The sequence below is a fragment of the Panthera pardus genome, unplaced genomic scaffold (assembly GCF_024362965.1).
Source record: "Panthera pardus isolate Hobbes unplaced genomic scaffold, ASM2436296v1 HiC_scaffold_12, whole genome shotgun sequence".
NCBI classification, from domain to species: domain Eukaryota; kingdom Metazoa; phylum Chordata; class Mammalia; order Carnivora; family Felidae; genus Panthera; species Panthera pardus.
The window spans coordinates 11,348,960-11,368,418 of record NW_026526677.1 but is presented as its reverse complement, the minus strand read 5'-3'; the positions used below and the strand labels follow the sequence as shown (position 1 = coordinate 11,368,418).

At 42.5% G+C, this 19,459-nt stretch overlaps 1 protein-coding gene across 4 annotated transcripts; it reads right to left on the bottom strand.

Annotated features, from left to right (window-relative positions):
- Positions 1-4,580: 4,580 nt before the first annotated feature.
- Positions 4,581-18,916, bottom strand: CBLIF (cobalamin binding intrinsic factor). Of its 4 annotated transcripts, none has more exons than XM_019414494.2 (9): positions 18,798-18,916; positions 17,711-17,887; positions 16,621-16,734; positions 16,048-16,188; positions 14,063-14,244; positions 10,383-10,560; positions 8,833-9,034; positions 5,926-6,044; positions 4,581-4,796 (listed from the first exon to the last, which is right to left on the bottom strand). In XM_019414494.2, the coding sequence occupies exons 1-9, from the start codon at positions 18,874-18,876 to the stop codon at positions 4,735-4,737; spliced, it is 1,254 nt and encodes a 417-aa protein (XP_019270039.2). In that variant the 5' UTR covers positions 18,877-18,916; the 3' UTR covers positions 4,581-4,734. The 4 variants fall into 4 exon arrangements, with proteins under 4 accessions (XP_019270039.2, XP_053755646.1, XP_053755647.1 ...); XM_053899671.1 differs by lacking the exon at positions 18,798-18,916 and adding an exon at positions 18,668-18,763; XM_053899672.1 differs by lacking the exon at positions 17,711-17,887.
- Positions 18,917-19,459: the final 543 nt, after the last annotated feature.

The following is a 19,459-nucleotide window of genomic DNA, read 5'->3' as shown; positions in this document are numbered from 1 at the left end:
CAGTGACTATTACACAGTATTGGACATTTTAGTTACTGAGATCAGAATGTTTTCTGTGACTAGAAGTGATAGTATGAGTTATTTTATTTTTATTCTTTTTTTTTTTTTTTTTTAATCAGAGAGTAATATGAAAATTCAGAAAACCCCTAGCCTTACAGAGTTGGTTTGGAGTTTGGATAAGCAGGAGCAAGGTAAACTAAAGTTGACTTTTTTTTTTTTTAAGTTTATTTATTTTCAGTAATCTTTCCACCCAGTGTGGGGCTCCAACTCATGACCCCGTGATCAAGAGACATAGGCTCTTCTGACTGAGCCAACCAGGCACCCCATCTGTTTTTTTTAAGACTTTATTATTATTTATTATTATTATTATTATTTTTATTTTAGAGAGAGAAGCTGGGAGATGGACAGAGAGAGAGAGAATCTTAAGCAGGTACTATGCTTATGGGCTGGATCGCACGACCCTGGGATCATGACCGGAGCCCAAATCAAGAGTCAGCCACTCAACCGACTGAGTCACCCAGTTGCCCCAAAGATTTTATTTTTAAGTAATCTCTACACCCAATGTGGGGCTTGAACTCATAACCCTGAGAGCAAGAGTCGCATGCTTCTGACTGAGCCAACCAAGCACTCCTAGGGTTGCTTTCTGATCGCATTCTCTGAGTCCTACTTCATATAGCTTACACCTTGGTTATATACTTTCAGTGACTAGTTTGCATTCTTTCAGTGACTAGTGATGTTGAACTTGTTCTCCTGTCTTTGGTCTTGTATATTTTTGTCTACTGCTTTCCTGTACGTGTGATTTGCTTGCTTCTGTACTTTGTCTATATATCAATTATCAATTGTACTATTTATATTTTTTATCAATTCAAAAATTCTTACTATATATCAAGTATATTAACTCCTGTGTGTATATGATTCAATTTTTTTAAAATTTCAATATGTCCTTTAATTTTTTTTTTGAGGTAGGACCATTTATAATTTTTACACAGTAAAATCTGCCAGTTATTTTCTTAAGAGTTTTTGACTTTGATAATATGCTTATAAGGGCCAGAAATAGGGATATAATATAATTCTTTGGCCAAGTTGAAAATCATCATTTAATATGATGATTATATGATTTTATAATTCACTAAATTCCCACATAATTTTTTTAAACATTTTATCCCATTCCCATGTTCTCCCTGATCTGAAGCCAGAGCTACACTGTTTGAATTATTGTCCTTTTATTACATATTTTTGTATGTTTGGTCAAATTCACTTTACTTTGCAAAAAAACATCATGGCTGTTTTGCATGTTTGGTGTCCAAGATAAAATTTGGAACCATTTTGTTCTATTCTGTCTCTGTTTCTATTTTTATTTTCTTGTCCACAGTTCTTTTTTCTTTCTCGCTGTTGTTGTTCTTCTTATAAATCTCAGAGCAGTTTTTACTTCCAAGCAAGATTCTTTGTCATTTCAAAGTATTGTAGGATCTGGGTAGGAAGGGGCGAGAGGATTTTCTATTTAGTTCCACGTCCTTATCAGATGTGGTCCTCAATCATGTACTTGCTATAGGTCATTCATACATCTAGTTAAAGGAAAATACAATTGCAATTGGAATTGCAACAAAAAGCAATCCTCCCTCCTCTCCCTAGCATCTTCACAAAAACCATCATGCTGAAAATTGACCACTTCCCTGAAGAAAGTTAGGCTTTACCAGCCACGGCCAGTAGAGGTCGCAAAAGCCGCTTGTTATAATCCCTGAAGCCGTAACTGAACCCATGCTTGGGCACTACGCATTATGCAGTAATGACCCACAGACTACATTTTATTACAGCACTTCCTCAAAATGGAATTGCAGCTTGTCATAGGAGATCCACTGTCAACCTCCTCGCCTGTCCCCCACCCTTGCCAGTACAAATGAACGCACAGTTAATTGTAAAAGTTGGGGACAGTCCTCTCTCTCTCTCTCTCTCTCTCTCTCTCTCTCTCACACACACACACACACACACACACACACGCACGCACACACACCCTTTCCCTTTGTTGCCCAATATATTGTTAAATAAAAACTCATCTTTGTTTAAAATAATTTTCCTCATCTTCCAGTTGCTTAATTATTATGTATCGAATGAAGAAAACGTAGACCACAGAGAAGCAAACCAACAAAATCAGTGACCATTGATTCTGTCACAGTTAATTACTATAATACTCTGGCATGGGTGGCATTATAATGCATTGTGAACGTCTCTCCATGTCTGCAAGTATTTATCTTCAATGTGAATTTTATGGACTTTTAAAAAAAATTAATTTTAAGGGACGCCTTGGTGGCTCAGTCGATTGACCATCCTACTTTGGCTCAGGTCATGATCTAGTGGTTCATGGGTTCAAGCCCTGCATCGGGCTCACTGTTGTCAGCGCAGAGCACACTTCGGATCCTCTGTCCCCCACCTTCCCTACCCCAACCCCCATTGTGCTGTCTCTCTCTCTGTCTCTGTCTCAAAAATAAAAATAAACATCAAAAAATTAATTTTAATAGTGCATCACATTTCTTTTTTAAAAAATTAATTCACTTTTGAAATTCAAGTATAATTAACATACAGTGTTATATTAGTGTCAGGTGTACAATATGGTGATTCAACATTTCCATACGATCCCCAGTGCTCATCATGACAAGTGCACTCCTTAATTCCCATCACCTATTTCACACATCCCCCCACCAGCCTCCCCTCTAGTAACCACCAGTTCTCTATAGTTAAGAGTCTCGGTTTTTTTTGTTTGTTTCTTTTCTCTTTGTTCGTTTGTTTTGTTTCTTAAATTCCACAAATGAGCCAGTAATTCCACTACTGAGTATTTACCCAACAAAATGAAAACACTAATTCAAAACGATATATGCACCCCAATGTTTGTTGCAGCAATATTTACCATAGCCAAGATATGGAAGCAACTCATGTGTCCATCCACAGATGAATGGATAAAGAAGATATGGTCTCTATATATAATGGGATATTATTCGACCATTAAAAAAATAAGACCTTGCCATTTGCAATAACATGGATGATCTAGAGGCATAACGCTAAGTGAAACAAGTCAGTCAGAGAAAGATAGACACCGTATGACTTCATTCACATGTGGAACTTAAGAATCTCAGTGACTTTTAAGTATCCCATCATATGGCTCTACCAGGGTTTACCTGTCCATTGCTCTATTGTTGGACAGGTAGACTGTTGCCATGTTTTCCATATTATGAGTATCATGGCATGTTATGAGAGAGCACTTGTTCACACCCCCTGAGGGTGCCTTCCACCACGGTAACAGTCCTGGCCTTCTTCTGGAGTACAGTGACGTATCTAATAGGCATGTTTGGAATGAAGGCTTGGGCTGGTGGCTCACACCTTCTTCTCCCAGGAACCACTGTTACCAGAGGGCGGGCTCTTATTCTGAGACGCTGGGAGGGGAGACCTGTGACAGGGCAGGCGAGTCTGTCTGCCTCTGGGCTTCAGTATTAGGAAGTGTACTGAGTCTGCACATGTAAGTTTGCTGTCTAATTACCTCAGTGGATGTTTTGATTCTTGTATATGTGTGTCCTATTATGATTCTCTCCTTTGTATAATTTTCAGAATTGGGATTGGGGGGGTCAAACTTAAGAACATTTTAGGTCTTTTGATATGATTTTCTTTCTTCTTTTTTTAGAGAGGGAGTGAGAGCTCCAGAACACGAGTGGGGGCAGGGGTAGAGGGAGAGATAGATAGATAGGTAGATAGGTAGATAGGTAGATAGGTAGATAGGTAGATAGATAGAATCTTAAGCAGCCTCTATGCTCAGCTCAGAGCCCAAAGTGGGGTTCGATCTCACCCTGAGATAATGACCTGAGCCAAAATTGAGAGTTGAATACTCAACTGGCTGAGTCACCCAGATGTCCCTTTTGATACAATTTTCATATCCTTCACTAGAAAGCTGGTCCCTGTGTTGACTCCTACCAGCAGAGATGAAAGTTATGATTGTCTTTGAAAGCTTAATTTTTCATTCAAATATGTATATAGGATGGGGTTATATGTCTATATGTCTATTTAATATGTAAAATATGTAATATTTATGGGGTGGGATTTTAGATGTGTATTTATATTTAATATATAAAAGTTATGTTAAATTTTAATTACATACTAAATACAAATTATATTTATATATTAAATATGTATTTATATACATATTATATAAAAATATACATTTTAAACTTAATTTTGCCAAGAATCAATATTAGGAATGGAAGGGGAGAAGTACATCATCATTTACCTAGTTGTATGGGAGTCTCATATGAAATAATTTTGGCCATTTCACTAAGTGATTTGAAAAGTAGAACTTGGTATAAGAAAAAAAAAATAGGAAATTTAAAAAATATATCATTTCATTTGTAGAAATAAAGGAATGTGTTGGTTAATCAATCAAGATCAGAATGAACTCTAAAAATATCAACTGGGCTCTCTCTTCTCCCCTTATCCTAGGTTTAAATTATGACTGGCAGTCAGTGCCTTGAGAAGCTGGACGTTTTTTCACGGGTCACAGATGTTGAGACTCTAGGGAAGTTTGAATCATTTATTCTACACAGTGTTTTCCATGTTTTTTTTTTTTTTTTTTTTTTTTACCAGGAATATGGGAGCATTGTAGATTTCCACCTTTTGGCGTAGATTTGAAATGAAATGAACAAAAATTCCATCATCCTTTGAAGGTGTTTGAGAGAACCTGAAGCCACTTCGTCCTTAGTACCGTGTGAAATTGGCTGTGATGTGCTCATGGTTGAAGGGTATGTAGTCAGCAACGCCTAGAAGCAATCAGAGAAGAACATGAGGTGACCGTGGGGCGTGTAACCACACCCACCTCCCAGGGGGTCAGCTCATTGTTGGAGGAGTAAAGTCATCACAGAGTGAAATGGGCAGCTCCGTTGGTATGGAAGAGTATGGAACTGAGGTTTAGGGAGTCCTCGTTTCCAGGCTCAGAGTTGCCATGTGGAGTATGTCTTCGGAGAAGCCCCTTAAATTGTGAGTCTCCTTTTCCTCATGTATTAAATTGCACTCATAATATTTACCCTGAAGAAACATTTTCAGCACTAGGAATAATGACTGCCAGATGCCTAATACAGTACCTGACACGTAGTAAGTGTGCAGTAAATGGTGGTTACTATTAAACTTGCTTAGTTAAGCCAAATTTAGAGCATTCAAGGTAGAAAGATCTCATATTCATTTTTGAAGATTTTGCAGACAATAAGGAAGGGCAGTGTTTGAGAATTCTTGTGTTTCAGGGCAGGAAAGTTAGATGATGGCAGTATTGATGGCTTCCAAGTTGCCAGGCATTGGAAAGAATGACAATTCCAGGCCCAAATCTTTTTGGAACTCAGAGGCTTTCTGTTTATCATTCTTTCCTCAGAGAAGAAAAGCAATTGGCAGACATAAGAATAAGCCTGATTTAATTTTTTTGTTTATTTATTTTTGAGAGAGAGAGACAGAGAGACAGAGAGAGACAGAGTGCAAGTGGGGGAGGGGCAGAGAGAGAGGGAGACACAGAATCCGAAGCAGGCTCTGGGCTCTGAGCTGTCAGCACAGAGCCTGATGTGGGGCTTGAACCCATGAACCGTGAGATCATGACCTAAGCCAAAGTCAGACGTCCAACCAACTGAGACACCCGAGTGCCCTAAAAAAGCTATTTTAGAAAGCCAGCCACCTGTTCTATCATCTATCTATCCCATCATCTATCAATCATTCAATCAAATCACTATATATATATTCATAATATACGTGTATGAATATATATGCATAGTCACTGTATGTATGATTATCATATATATACATATGATCTCAATTATTTGCTGATTGAATGAATGAATTAAAGAAGAGAATGAAAGAAAGTAGCCTTCAGACTATGGAAGAGATTCCCAGATTCCTTTCCTTTCTCACCTTCATCCAAAGGTGTTTTGCCACTAAGGAATTGCCAGTAGGTCCTATGATGAACATTTTCAGCAATATTATTGATGGAGGAGACAACAAGGCCCCAAGATGTCATTGTGGTTTCAAATCTGTAAGAATAAAATCATGTATGTGATTAATATCTCATTTAGGAAAGGCAATAAGAGGTTAAGGTGAAGGGACAGAGACATTCTCTTTATTTTATTTTAGAGAGAGAGGGAGGGAGAGGGGAAGAGGGAATGAGAAACAGATAATCTTAAGCAGGCTTCATGCCCAGCATGGAGCCCAACACGGGGCTCGATCCCATGACACTGGGATTATGACCTGAGCCGAAATCAAGAGTTAGCCACTCAACAGACTGAGCTACCAGGCGCCCTGGGACAGAGACATTCTAAATGCTTTATACATCAGATAAAATCATGCTCAAAAGAGAAATTAAAAATGACTAATGAATATGAAATTACTTCACTTAAAATGAAATGAAATTAGCCTGAAGGGAGTTTTTTTTTTTAACCTATCAATAAGCAAATTAAAGAAAATGTAAATGCCCAAATATGGGTGAATAATTACGTGAATCGTGGGATGAATATTCAAGACTGAATTTTTTTGCAGTTACAAAATTATATTTTTCAGTAATTTTAAGTGACATTACAAATGCTCCTCCAATAATGTTAAGTGAAAATGTGGGACATAAATTGTACACGAAATAGCTATCCCATCTATGTGATGGATCACAACTGTTTATAATATGCATGGGAAGAAACCACCTACAAAATGATAAAAACATGTCCACAGTGATTATGTTGTGCATGTAGTGTAGATGTTCTGTTTTCTCCTTTATGCATCACCCCCCACCTGTCTACTGTAAGTATTTATGACATTCACAGTCAGAAAAAGAAAAATCAGGCAAAATTAAAGCTAAGCTCAGAGAAGTAGTAAGGTAGATTCAGAGGGTTGTTTGAAAGCTGAGTATTCTTGGAGTGCAACTTTGATCCCGACCTGGGTATAGAAGTCAGGGAAATTATGGAGCTGGGCCGTGGACAGCAGGCACGACTCCCCGAGCCCAATCCTGTGGGGTAGATTCCACATCCCACTCAGCTTCACTCCCTCAGACTTGGTCAGTCGTTCTCCTTGGCATGTCTCTGCAGGACTGGGGTCATGTCACCTTCCCTTTCAAAGACTCTCCTCTTTTCCTTTCCAGCACCTGGCATGTTCCCTCTGCTCCCTCTGCTATCTTAGTCTTCTCCATTTTTCTCTCCTGCTTCCTCTTTTTGCAAACTATAACCACCTCACAAGGCTTAATTTTCTCCTCTGGATTTATTTCTGTATTCTTCCCTTTATGACAGGGCAGTGGAAGAAATATGAGCTTCGCGGTCAAGTCTAGGTTCCGATCTCAACTCTATTAGCTACATGTCATGTGATCTTAGGACTGTTACTTAGCCTCTTTGGGCTTAAGTGGTGCTATGCGTATAATGGGCATGTAGACCTGTCTCATGTTCTTTTTATTTAAAAAAATTTTTTTTAACGTTTATTTATTTTTGAGACAGAGAGAGACAGAGCATGAATGGGGGAGGGTCAGAGAGAGAGGGAGACCACAGAATCTGAAACAGGCTCCAGGCTGAACTGTCAGCACAGAGCCCGACTCAGGGCTCAAACTCACAGACCATGAGATCATGACCTGAGCCGAAGTCAGATGCTTAACCGACTGAACCACCCAGGCACCCCTTTTTATTTTTTTTAATAGGCTTTATGCCCAACATGGGGCTCCAACTCACGCCCCCAAGGAGCGTTGCATGCTTCTCCCTTCAAAAGCTCCCCAATGCTTCTGTTTTGAACACATACAATTAGACACGTCTAAAGGAATTAAGTCTTTTTCTCTGAAAGACATTCTTTCTTTCTGGTACTCCTATCAAAAGTTTGGAAGCTTCTCTCTCTCTTGCCCCTTGCATCCAGTTCTCACAGAGACCTGTGGAGTTCTCCTCGGTGTGAGTCTGTTTGTCCTACATGGAATCTTCATTACTTCATAGATTCATGACCATAGGCACACCCCAGATTTCCTCCTTGTCTCCCATTCTCAAACCAACTAACATTTTACAACATGACTTTTCTTACTTAAAAACTTGCAATGCTTCTCCATAATGTGGAGTCCAATCTCCTGAGCCTGGTTTTTCAGATTTTTTACATTACCCAGACTATCCTTCTGGATGTTACTTACTTAATTCAGTCCTGTATTCTCTTCTTTAGTCATGCTGGACTACTCGCTCCCGGAATTCCTTGCTTCTTCCTGCCTCCGATGCTTCTTCTTCTTCTTTTTTATCTATCTATCTATCTATCTATCTATCTATCTATCTATCTATTTTGAGAGAGAAAGTGCAAGTGGGGAAAGAGCAGAGAGAGAGAGGTAGAGAGAGAGAATCCCAAGCAGGTTCTGCACACTCACCATGGAGGCGATGTGGGGCTCGAACCCACGAACTGTGGGTTCATGACCTGAGCCCAGGTTGGACGTTTAACTGAGGACATTTAGCCACCCAAACACCCCTTGAATGCTTCTTTCTAGCCATTCCCTCTTCCTAGAATACCATCTACCCATATCTGCCCTACAGTACTTATCCTTCGAATGTGGTCCAAAGCCCCAAGCCTTTCTGGACTATTCCAATCCACAACAGACTCTCCCCTTTGAATTCCTGTTTGTAAACCTCTATCATATGTTGACTTGGGTGATTTAATGTTTCCTGAGAGCCTTGCCTAGTTGGTAGTTTGCAGGCCTCTTGAGGGGTGATGGGATGAAGATCTGTTAAATTATCAGAAGGGAAAAAAGGTAAGAAAAGGCAGGAGAGAGAGAGAATGGGAATTCAGGCAAGGCCTGGGGGGAATGTGCGTGTCGCTTACAACACTCACTTGAACATGGAGCTTCTGCGCTGGGCTTCCTCTAGGACAGCAAGTAGCACCGATCCAGCTTTCACACTGACATCGATGGTCTCATTGAAGTGCAGCTCCACCCCCCTCAGCTGGTTATTGATGGTGTATATGACGGTGATGTTGGATGCTGAGGTGGGAGCAGGGTTGGTTTGGTTGGGGAGGGTTGGTTGCCCTTCATGACCTGTGAAGAGCAAACAGGCCAAATTTGTTAAAGACTATGGGGTTTGTACTATTAGGTGCAAAATCTCTGTTGTTAGCGACTCATCCTAAAAGAAAAACAAACCAAAAAACAAACATTTCAAGGAATGGCAATGATATTGTGTCCTTGGTGGGTTGTTCTGAGGAACTGGTGTGGTCCATGGAGCTCTCATTTCCATTCTAGAGAGTTGTTTTTGGCTGAAGAGCTGACAGCTAGTTTTACAAGGAACATGAGTTTTGTTGAAGGAATTTCCACTGTGAATCTGGAGGCACTGGTAGTAAGTTTCAGGCCATTTAACAAAACACCTGGGCAACTGTAGTGTAGAATGGTAGGAAAGACTCCAAAGCCATCTTGTGAAGGTGGGGAGATCACTGGGAAGCAGTCTAAGGAGTTAGGTGAATGTGGCTGTGCTTGGGATCCGGCTGCTTGATCGCGGTCTCTATAGATTCTGTTCTGAGATAGACAAGGAGCTTAGTCATCTCTGCTTGTCTCGGGAAGTCCATGCAACATGAGATGAATAGTGCTTTATACTAGTGTTTGATAACAAAGAAGAGTTGGCAGTATGTCTACCAAGGACTAGTTACCTCTGGAGTGATAAAATTTTTATGCAGGACTCCCACTTTCCTTGTGTGCATTTCTGCAGTGTTTGAATTTTAAGTATCCTTGTATTGTATTTTTAATTGTATAAAATAGAGATATTTCAAATCAGAGGGTAACATGCCAGGTTTCCACCCCCATTCCTTTGGTGTGCCAGGAGCACCAAGGCTTCGTATTTAGATCTCCACGTCTGGGCTGAAATGCCAACTCTGTTCTTCTCATAAGTCTCTCAGACCAGATCAGTGATTGGCCATACCTCCTTTGCTTTTGCACTGTATGTGGCTTCTATTTCTATTTAATGCTTATTTCATTCTTCCAAATGTTGTGGTTTTTGTCTATGTATCTATCTCATGACTTTGTAAAGAGGAGATATCTGAAGATACTGTGTAATGTTTGAGGCATTCATCCCATGAATGAGTGAAGTTATATATCATCTGATTGTTAAGACCATGGACCTTCCCCCTTCACCATCATTTCACTTCACTATCATCTTCACCACCTACTATAGTAGGTGCTCATTTAATGTGTACTGAGTGAAGTGGACATGGGGGCTGAACTCTGAGGGCAGGCTGGCGCAGCTGTGTGTTAAGACATGACACTTGGGAATTGGAAATCAGATGTGTCTCTGCCTACATAACAAGCCTATATGCCACTTGAAATTGATCCACATATTATTATGGACATAAGTTTCCACTTTATACCACAAGGAAAGGCAGATGTTTAGAGTTCTTACCAGGGATACATGACACATGGGGCACATCTAGGTATGTCTTGCCTTTCAGGGAAGGGAGGATTTGGGCAATGGACATGGGATTGTGGAATTTCCCCAGCTCAATCTCCTTAAGTATTGTGTCCATGGTCTTCTTGCAGTTCCACTTCTTGGGAGGGTGCTTAGGTGTCACGGAGAGAGCCTGGGGCAGGAGAGAGAGGGAGAGAGAGAGAAGGAGAGGGAGAGATTGGTTGATTAGGCATAAATGAGAGTTGGCCTTTATAAGCTTTATAAGGGAAACACTTGATCACTAATCTTGGGGATCATCCAGAGTCCAAAACTGAGCTGCCCAAGGTTCAGGACGATGTCTCTTTTGTTCACTCTGTGTCCCCACCTCTTAGCTCAGTGTCTATCACATAGCAGTCACACAACAAATATTTGTGCAACAAACAGATTTGGGGAACACTATTAGGGCTGCTGCATTTATAGTATGTTTTATATAAAATAGTTCTTAAACGTAGAACAAGGTGAGAGCCGGGCAAAGCAAGCTCCAGGGGCAGCTGGTCTGGAACAGCCTGACCAGCGAAACATAGGAGAGCTCTTTTGTTTTGTGTTGTCCTGCACACCCTTTGGTGGACTCCTCCCACACTTTGTATTCCCATCAGGACTGTCAGCCAGAGGCTCCACAACCCTGGCCACAGGGGTGGATTCATGGCCTGGGCTGGGCTTATCATAGCGTGCCATCCTTTTGGTGACAGTGATTGGTGGGCATACACACTAGACAGAGTCCTTCCCTGATATACAGACACTCAGAGAGAGAAGCATTTCTTTCTTTCCTGCTGGGGGTATTCAGCTGGGACCATGTAAGTAAGCAGTGGGCTGCTGGTGACCATCTTCCTCAGCCACTTTGAAGAAACCACGGAGTAGGAGACAATGAAGAAAACCAGGGCTGAGCGATGAAAAAAGAGTGGTCCCTGAAACCATGATTTGAGTCCTTTCTTCTGGCTGCTCCTGAAATTAATCCAGCTCTGGACCCTCTAGTCTATATGAAATAGGAAATGCCCATTTTTTTCTTAAGTTATTTGGGTTTCTGTTACTTACAAAAATGATTCTTGCTAAATACACCAAGCAGTTCATTCTACTTTGCTGCGTTTTAGATCTCATTGGGTCAAATAGAAATCATAATTTCTTCCTACCTTTGGAGGTTCATTTGAGGTTCAGATGGGATGATAAGCAAGAGCATTTTGTGATGTATGTTATATAAGCTGTCATTACCATCTCCCTCACTTTAGGGTTGTCTGACCATGACCATCAGAGTATGTCAATGGTCTGAGATTGCTGGTTGGCTGATTCACCTGAATCTTAAAATGGGAAATGAGCAAAGGGGGAGGAGAGTCAGAACTGGCTTTGTAAGCCAAAGGCAGTTGATGAACAACCAGACAGTTTGGATAGGCATGACTATCACTGTTAACTTTGGCAACCATGAGTTGTGGCTCTTGCGAGGGGCCACTTTACAGGGAAATTTGGTTTAAAGGGCATCAGGTAGGTAGGTACTCCTCAGCAGCCATATCTTGTTCACTTGCTGTATTCAATTCTCAAATCCCAAAAGTAAGATGTAGCTCTTTGGGATAAAACATTACCAATGCCAACACTCTAGAGAGAAAGGACACATTATGCTGTGAGAAGCCATTGATAACTTTGCATGAAGATGTTTATCAGGTCCCTTTCCAAGTTAAATCCCTATCAGAGGAATTTTGAAACCTTTGGAATAGTGATGGAAACAAGAGATGAAACTCTGGAAGAGAGGAAGTGCCACATGAATGCCTAGGGAAGCCGTGTGGGTGGCCCAGACCACTTGAAGGGCACTGGCGTCCTGGAAGGTGAAGAATGAAGGCTGAAAAGGGAGAGACCGTGAACAGTTATTGAGCACCGCCTTGTGCTTGTGATTTGTAAAAACTATGCTTGCATCCTTGTTCTGATTGGGAAAGTGAAATTCAGAGAAATTCAGTGTTTGCCCACAAGGGTGGCAGATCTGGGCTTCAAACTCAAGTTGTTACATGTCCAGAGCCCTCTGGTTTTTGACACCAGAACATTTTTAATTAGAAAAAAGTTACGCATTAGATATCTGGCGATCCTAGATTACAGGCTGCTTGAGTAAACTCTAGATGTGTGCCTTAACTCAAGTAGGGAGAGGATATGTCTCCTAACTGATTAGAAATCCATGTGGCCTGTGATATCTGGATAAGAATGAAGTTTTGTCTTTTCATAGGAAAAGCTTTAATTATCAGGCACAGCTTATATCAGAGTGTACCCTGCAGGTGATGAAAATCCCAAACACAATTCACAAGCCAAACTAACAAGAGCAAACCTTTCTCTAAGGTGAAGCAAGTTCATTTGAAGTGAGTCATAGATAAAACCCATCTTATATCCCTTCCAGACTGCCTGTGATACTCCACACAGCTTTCTAGACCTGAGCCCCAGAACTGGTCTCATATGATTCAGCCATGGTAACAAACAGTCTTTTGTTCCATGACAAAATTTCATTCACCATGACATGATATAGAAGCTGACTTTGTTCTCATCAATTGCTCCTAAACATGGCACATGGAGTGGGGACTTGGTGTTCACTCTTACGTTTAACATAAACTGATTTCTAGTCTGTTCATGCCCTTTGGTATATTCTAATGTGTGGAATCAGGGCCAGTCTCCACTCCTCTCCATGTACGGATTTCTTCCTACCACTGTAGTGTATTAGGTTCAGGGCTGGCATTGTGATTCCGTGGTTCTCTGTTTCCTGGGCTTTCTGAATGGAGAAGGTCATGATGTTGTTTTCCAATTAATTACACTAGGCATTTTGAGACTTTGGAGCACAGACTTCTCAGTTGGGGCTAGAGGATTTGGCCACAGGTGACCCTTTAATTTATGATTCTAGTTGGTTATGTCTCCCCACTATCTTTAGTATGTCTTCCACAGGAGGACGATGCTCTGGTCAACCCTAATCAGTGGAAGGGGGTTGCATTTGGAGATGCATCAAGCAACGTCTCATAGAATCCAAGCCTGGGGATCTGGGTTCCCAGGGAAGCATAGGATTGGGTATGTACTTGGGTACCAGACACACTTGGCTCTGCCATTTAGAGCACTGTGTGAGGTTGAAATGAGATCGAGACTATAAAAGAGCTTGACAAAGATTAGACATCCAATCAGCTTTAGGTTATTTTCATTAGTCCCTTTGCATACAAGCCCACATTTTTTGGATCACGGTAAAGGGCTAAAAAAAAAAAAAAAAAGAACACTTGACTGGCAAGATGGAATCAGAAAATTCTATTTTTTTGCGGACTTGTTTTAATATCCTTATATTTTTTATACATCAAATTTTCATCAGTCTGTAAATATTATGAACAAACCGATCATTATCAGTAATAAACTGATATGTTTCTTGGATTGACTTGTATTTTTTTCCCCAAGAATGAGAAAAGAATTCACGTAGTTTTATTTTCACACTTTGCCCATGAAGTAGGGAAGAAATAAGACTCAACCTACATTTTACCAGTAGAGAGACTAAGACATAAGCACCACAAGGTATCTACCTCGGGTTAAACTAGCTGGTCTTTCCCAGAGATGTTAGAAGCCTGGTCTCTTGATCCTACAACCCAGCCTTACCGTATTGGCATGGACCCAACAGAGAGCATTGGTGATGTGTTTACCTGCATGGCAAGGCCAGTACTGTAGATGTCTCCAATGATGCCATTGTCTTTGATCCTCATGCTAATATTCTCCGCGACGTCCTCTAGTACCTGACCAAACAGACTTCTGTAACCTTCCTCTGAACCTACTGGGATCTTGTTGTACATACAAGTCAGAGCCAAGGTCACCATTGCTCCCGTGTCTGTGAATCACAGTGGGGATAAGGCAACCATCACCACAACAATATGAACAAGCAACATTTACTGTGTGCTTATTGTGTTCCAGCTACATGATCTCTTTTATTCTTCAGGACAACCTGTGAAGTAGGACCTATAATCGTCTCCATTTAAGGGATGAGGAAATGGAGGCTCAGAGAGGCCAAATAATGGCCCAAGGCCACACAGCTAGTAAGTAGCAGGGCCAGGATCTGAACCCAGATCTATGTGACTCCACAGCTCATGCTTTTAATTAATGTAGACTGGCGCTTGATTCAATCCCATTTCTCTTGTGCTAGTGTTTATCTTTAAAAATGTCACCAATGCTTGAAGGCTGAGCCATCGCCACCTCTCATTGAAGCCTTCCCTTGGGCAGCCCTATGCCACAGGTGCGGTCTCTTTCCTGACCTTTTTTATTTTTTAGCATGTGTTGTTTGGACCTGTTTTGCAATGTCAGCACTCGCTGCTCTGTTTTGTTGTTACCGTGCTCTGTGAGCTTCTGGGTGGTGGGAACTTTGCACTCCCCCATGGCACCCAGCACAGGGGCATTTCCATGATTTGCATGGGAAAATGTACATGGACTGAATGAGCAAGCGCTGGCAGGACAAGACCGGAACACATGCAAGACTTGCCAGATGACATCTTTCCTTTGACTGATCTTCCCCTCCCTACTGGGATCTCCACCTGAAATTTGCATAAACTCATTAAGGAAGACAGTGTTGTTGAAACCAGTGTTGGCAAAGAAGTCCAAATTTCCCAAACTGACAGAGACACCCCAGCAATGCGTGAGGTCCCAGACGGAACACAGAGACCCGTCTGCTCTTGACCCCCAGGGACGTACCAGAGCCTTTGTTTCTTGGTCTGAAAGCCTGAAATGAGAGCATTTGCTTGAGACAAGAGAGGTTGTTGAGGAAGCATGGGTAATGGGGTGTTAACCTGAGATACACTCTTGCTTCGAGAGTGGCAGAGGAGAAAATGTGACCATGAACGAGGGGCATACAGCAGTGTCCTCACAGACGGCATCATTCAGAGTCGGCACCATCATCTGCAGGAGGGGAGGGTGGACAGAGAAGGACCTGGTGCCATAGAGGGGAGAAGCTTCCATTCACAAGCAGCCATAAGGTTGCAGAAAGAAGGAATACGATGGTTCCAGTATATCCTTGAAGTGGAGGAGCATCAGTATCTGTTTATGTATTTTAAATGTTTTTTGTTTATTTATTTATTTTGAGAGAGAGAGACAGACAGACAGAGAGGCAGAGAGAGATTGAACTCACACACTGTGAGATTGTGACCTGAGCTGAAAACAAGAGTTGGGTGCCTAACCGACTGACCCACCCAGGTGCCCCCAGACAGCATCTGTTCAATAGAAAGAGAATATTTGAATGTTATAAGGAGAAACATTGAGAAGAACAGAGTGTGGAATCACCACTAAGAGAAGGTTCAGTGTACGGCTGAGTCTAGACATTGGTTTAATAATTCAAGAATTTGCCTGGAAATAACTCCTGACTTGGGTGAGTGACATGCTTATTGTTTCCAGTGAAGATTCTGTCATTGTCAAGACATTTCAAGTACCGTCCTGGTTTCTTTGTCTTACTATTTCCCTTTCATTTATTCCTTAATTCACATGTCCAACAAATATTTGTGAAGTACCTCCCATATGTAGACATTTTCATGATCCTGAGCTCTTCCTCCATGGAGAACTCCCCCTCCCACTGTCCCCTCCAGCCTCCCATTCAGTGCCCGTGATGTTCCCTGCTCAGGGCAGTGCCTGGCAGTGGTGACCGACTCACCCATGTTGAAGGGGGAGGAATTGGCCAGCAGGATCTTGGCAAAGCGGACTGCTATGGGTAAGGTTGTCTCAGGGTTCTTCTGGCACAGTGCCAGGACTGCCAGACTGGGCCCGTAGAAGGTCGAAGACTGAGCATTGGGGCCTGGGAAGGGGACAGAGGGCCTCCGTAAGATTAACATCCTCCAGAATGAGGACGTTCATGAAAAAGGGAAAAGCCAAACCTTTTAAATAGAAATGTTTAGAAAACCTGTCCAAAAAGAAAGGCTCCATATTAGCAAAAGGTAACTTCAACACTTCTCAGAATAAGAATGTCACCCGGCATGAGAAGAGAATAAAAGGGATGAGGCTGTCTTCAGGTGATGGCATAAGTCTGTGTCCCTGGGGACAGTGGTCTTCTCTAGTTCACTTGGAATCGAAGTGAATATCTCGCAGTGGGATGATCTCAGGGATCCTAAGCAAAGGCAGCTGTGTTTCTTCCCTCACTTTCCATTCCCCCATCTCTTTCGTTCTAGGCTTAAAATTCTCAGGAAAAATCATTTGCCTCACTCTCCCCTCCCTTCTGATGAGCTCTTACTTGAAGGAGCCCAGTTTTCCATTTGTCTGTGTAGAATCGAAACTTTATTCCCAGGGTCTCGGCAGGAGGAGGTGAGGGCCATGACAGTAAGGGCGAGCTGGCCAATGGTCAGGTCTGTGGAGGAGAGAACAAAAGGGTTACAAAGGTATTGTCAGGGAAGAGTGTGCCTGGCGCCAGGGCTGAACTCTCTGCCTTTTGTCCAGATCATTGAATTTTTAATAGTGTGATTAGATAGCGTTTTTTTTTTTTAAAGATTTTATTTTTAAGTAATCTCTTTACCCAACATGGGTTACACACTCACAACCCTGAGATCTAAGAGTGCTTTCTGACTGAGCCAGCCAGGCACCACCTAGATAATTTTTTGATCTCTCCTTTTTAAGGAAAGAAGTGTGGACAAATTCTCAAGGAATGTTTACTCTGGTGACCACTCCGTGACTTGACAACTTCATTGAGAATCTCTGGTGTCTGTTTAGAAAAGCAGCAAGAACACCCATACAAATTCATACCTGAAAATAACTTTAACTTTATTGTCTCACTTGATTGTCAGGGCTACTCCTGGGAGGTAGGCAGTACAGAGATCTGATTATTACTGTCATTCTTATTATGACTGTTAGTGTCCTTGTTATTAGAATCGTCTACATTTTGCAGATGCGTAAGTGAGGTTGGTCAGGATTCGTGACCTGTTCAAGGTCACTGAGTTACTTTTATTTTTTAAAGTAGGCTCCATGCCCAGTGTGGAGCCTAAGGCAGGGTTGAACTCAGGACCCTGAGATCAAGACCCGAGATGAGATCAAGAGTTGGATGCCCAACTGACTGAGCCACCCAGGTGCCCCAAGGTCATGGAGTTAATACGTGGTATAGAGCCAGAACTGGAAGCCTGCTCTTTTTACATCTGATCTAGAGCTTTTTCATTGTTGCTGCCCTCTTCTGCGAATGCTCTGACTTCATATGCATTTCTTTCCAGGTTTGTAGGGAAAGGTATTTGGGTGATTCAGGTACAATCGCAGGTGGCATGGGAGTAAGGGGTGTGTGGAGTTAGGACCTGGGGCTGGAGAGTCAGGGAGAGTTCAGAGGGGCTCTGACTTCTCACCGGCTATGTCATTGGCCATGAGCTTGTAAGTCAGGAGCTTCTGGGCCTCCACATTGTAGGCTCCGGCTAGATTCATGGCGATCAGGATGCTGGGATTTGGGAAGGCTGAGCTGGTCACAGAGTTCTCCATGAGCACTTGTATGCCATTAACCAAGGGCTGCTGTGCTGGGGGGACAGCTGAAAAGAGAAGGGCATTAACTAACCCCCTACCCTCTCTCTCATCTCAGACACATGTTTCCTGTGAGTCAATCAGAAGACAGGATTAGCATTGGTACCTTCCAGGATGCCCCCATGTAGGGATGATTATTAAAGAAAAAGGAGAAAACCTTGAGATTTTCCTCTGAGGCCAATTAAACCAAACATCTTCTCAACCCTTATCTTTAAGAAAGTGATTTCTCACTTAGTGACTTCAAGCAATATGATTCATGGGCAGTTCATATTATTTCCAGCACATCCCTCAAAATCATGTTTTCCTTGCATTTTTTTCCCCAGTCTGACATGAAAAATATGGAAGACTTGGGATATGACCAGTCCTCAGCGAGTACCCATATCCCCACTAGCAGTGGCACGAGGTCAGAACAGCTCTGAGCCTCTCTGTCTGTGCCACCAGCCATCATTTCTGCACCAGGATTTCAATCTCTCTTAATGTGAAATGCATAGCCTTCGGGGCACCTGGTTGGCTCAGTCGGTTAAGCATCTGATTCTTGATTTCAGCTCAGGTCATGATCTCACGGTTCATGAGATTGAGCCCCGAGACCTGCTCCATGCTGAGGGTGCAGCCAGCTGGGGATTCTCTCTCTCCTGCTCTTTCTGCCTCTTCCCCACTTGTTCTCTCTCTTTCTCTCTCTCTCAAAAATAAATAAATAAACTTAAAAAAAAATGCATAGACTTCCTTCTGGAAGAACTTACACTATGCAGCTAGGAAAGATGAACCAAGCACTCTCCCTGACTCACCACCCACTTGGAACTCCTACAGTGGTTGCTGTTTCCAATCACTTTCTCCTCAGCCGACCTCAGCGTGTGAGGTTTGCCCCTGTCCCTGGGGTCACGGCTTCCCTGACTTCTCTGGAGGAAACACTGTACTCACAACATGAGCCCTGGGTTTGGGTGCTGGTCCCAGCCACAGCCCAGAGAAGGTTCAGGAGGTGGAGGATGTACCAGGCCATCCCACTCTCTTCTTGTCCTGTCTATGGGTCCCGGGCCCAAATCCTAGTGTTTGAAAGTGGAGTGTTTCTCTCGTTTCTCTTATATATGCTTCTCTTTGTAAACCAGTCGGCCCTCCCCTCCCTCCCAGCCACTCCTAACCACTTTTGCTGACCTGTCTCTCCCTGAGGGAACTAATTTCCAAACGCTTATCTAACTAGTCTAGACCCTGCAAGGTGTGTGAAGGTGACTTCTAGCTGGCACCGCCAGTATGAGACGCTTGGGGCTGGGGGTGCAGTGAAGGCAGTGATGTCCAAGTGCCCTTTCCCACGATCCTGGGCCATTAGATCAGGAGCTTGGCTGGTGAGTGAGCGAGTATAAACGGGCCTTCCTCCTGGGACTTCAGACACCTGCTCAGACCACCTCCTGGCTGGCTTTTTTTTTTTTTTTTTAATGTTTATTTTAGAGAGAGAGAGAGAGAGAAAAAGAGCCAGCAGGGGAGGGGCAGAGGGAGAGGGGGACAGAGGATCTGATGCAGGCTCCACACCGACACAGCGAGTCCAATGCAGGGTTTGAACTCATGAACTATGAAATCATGACCTGAGC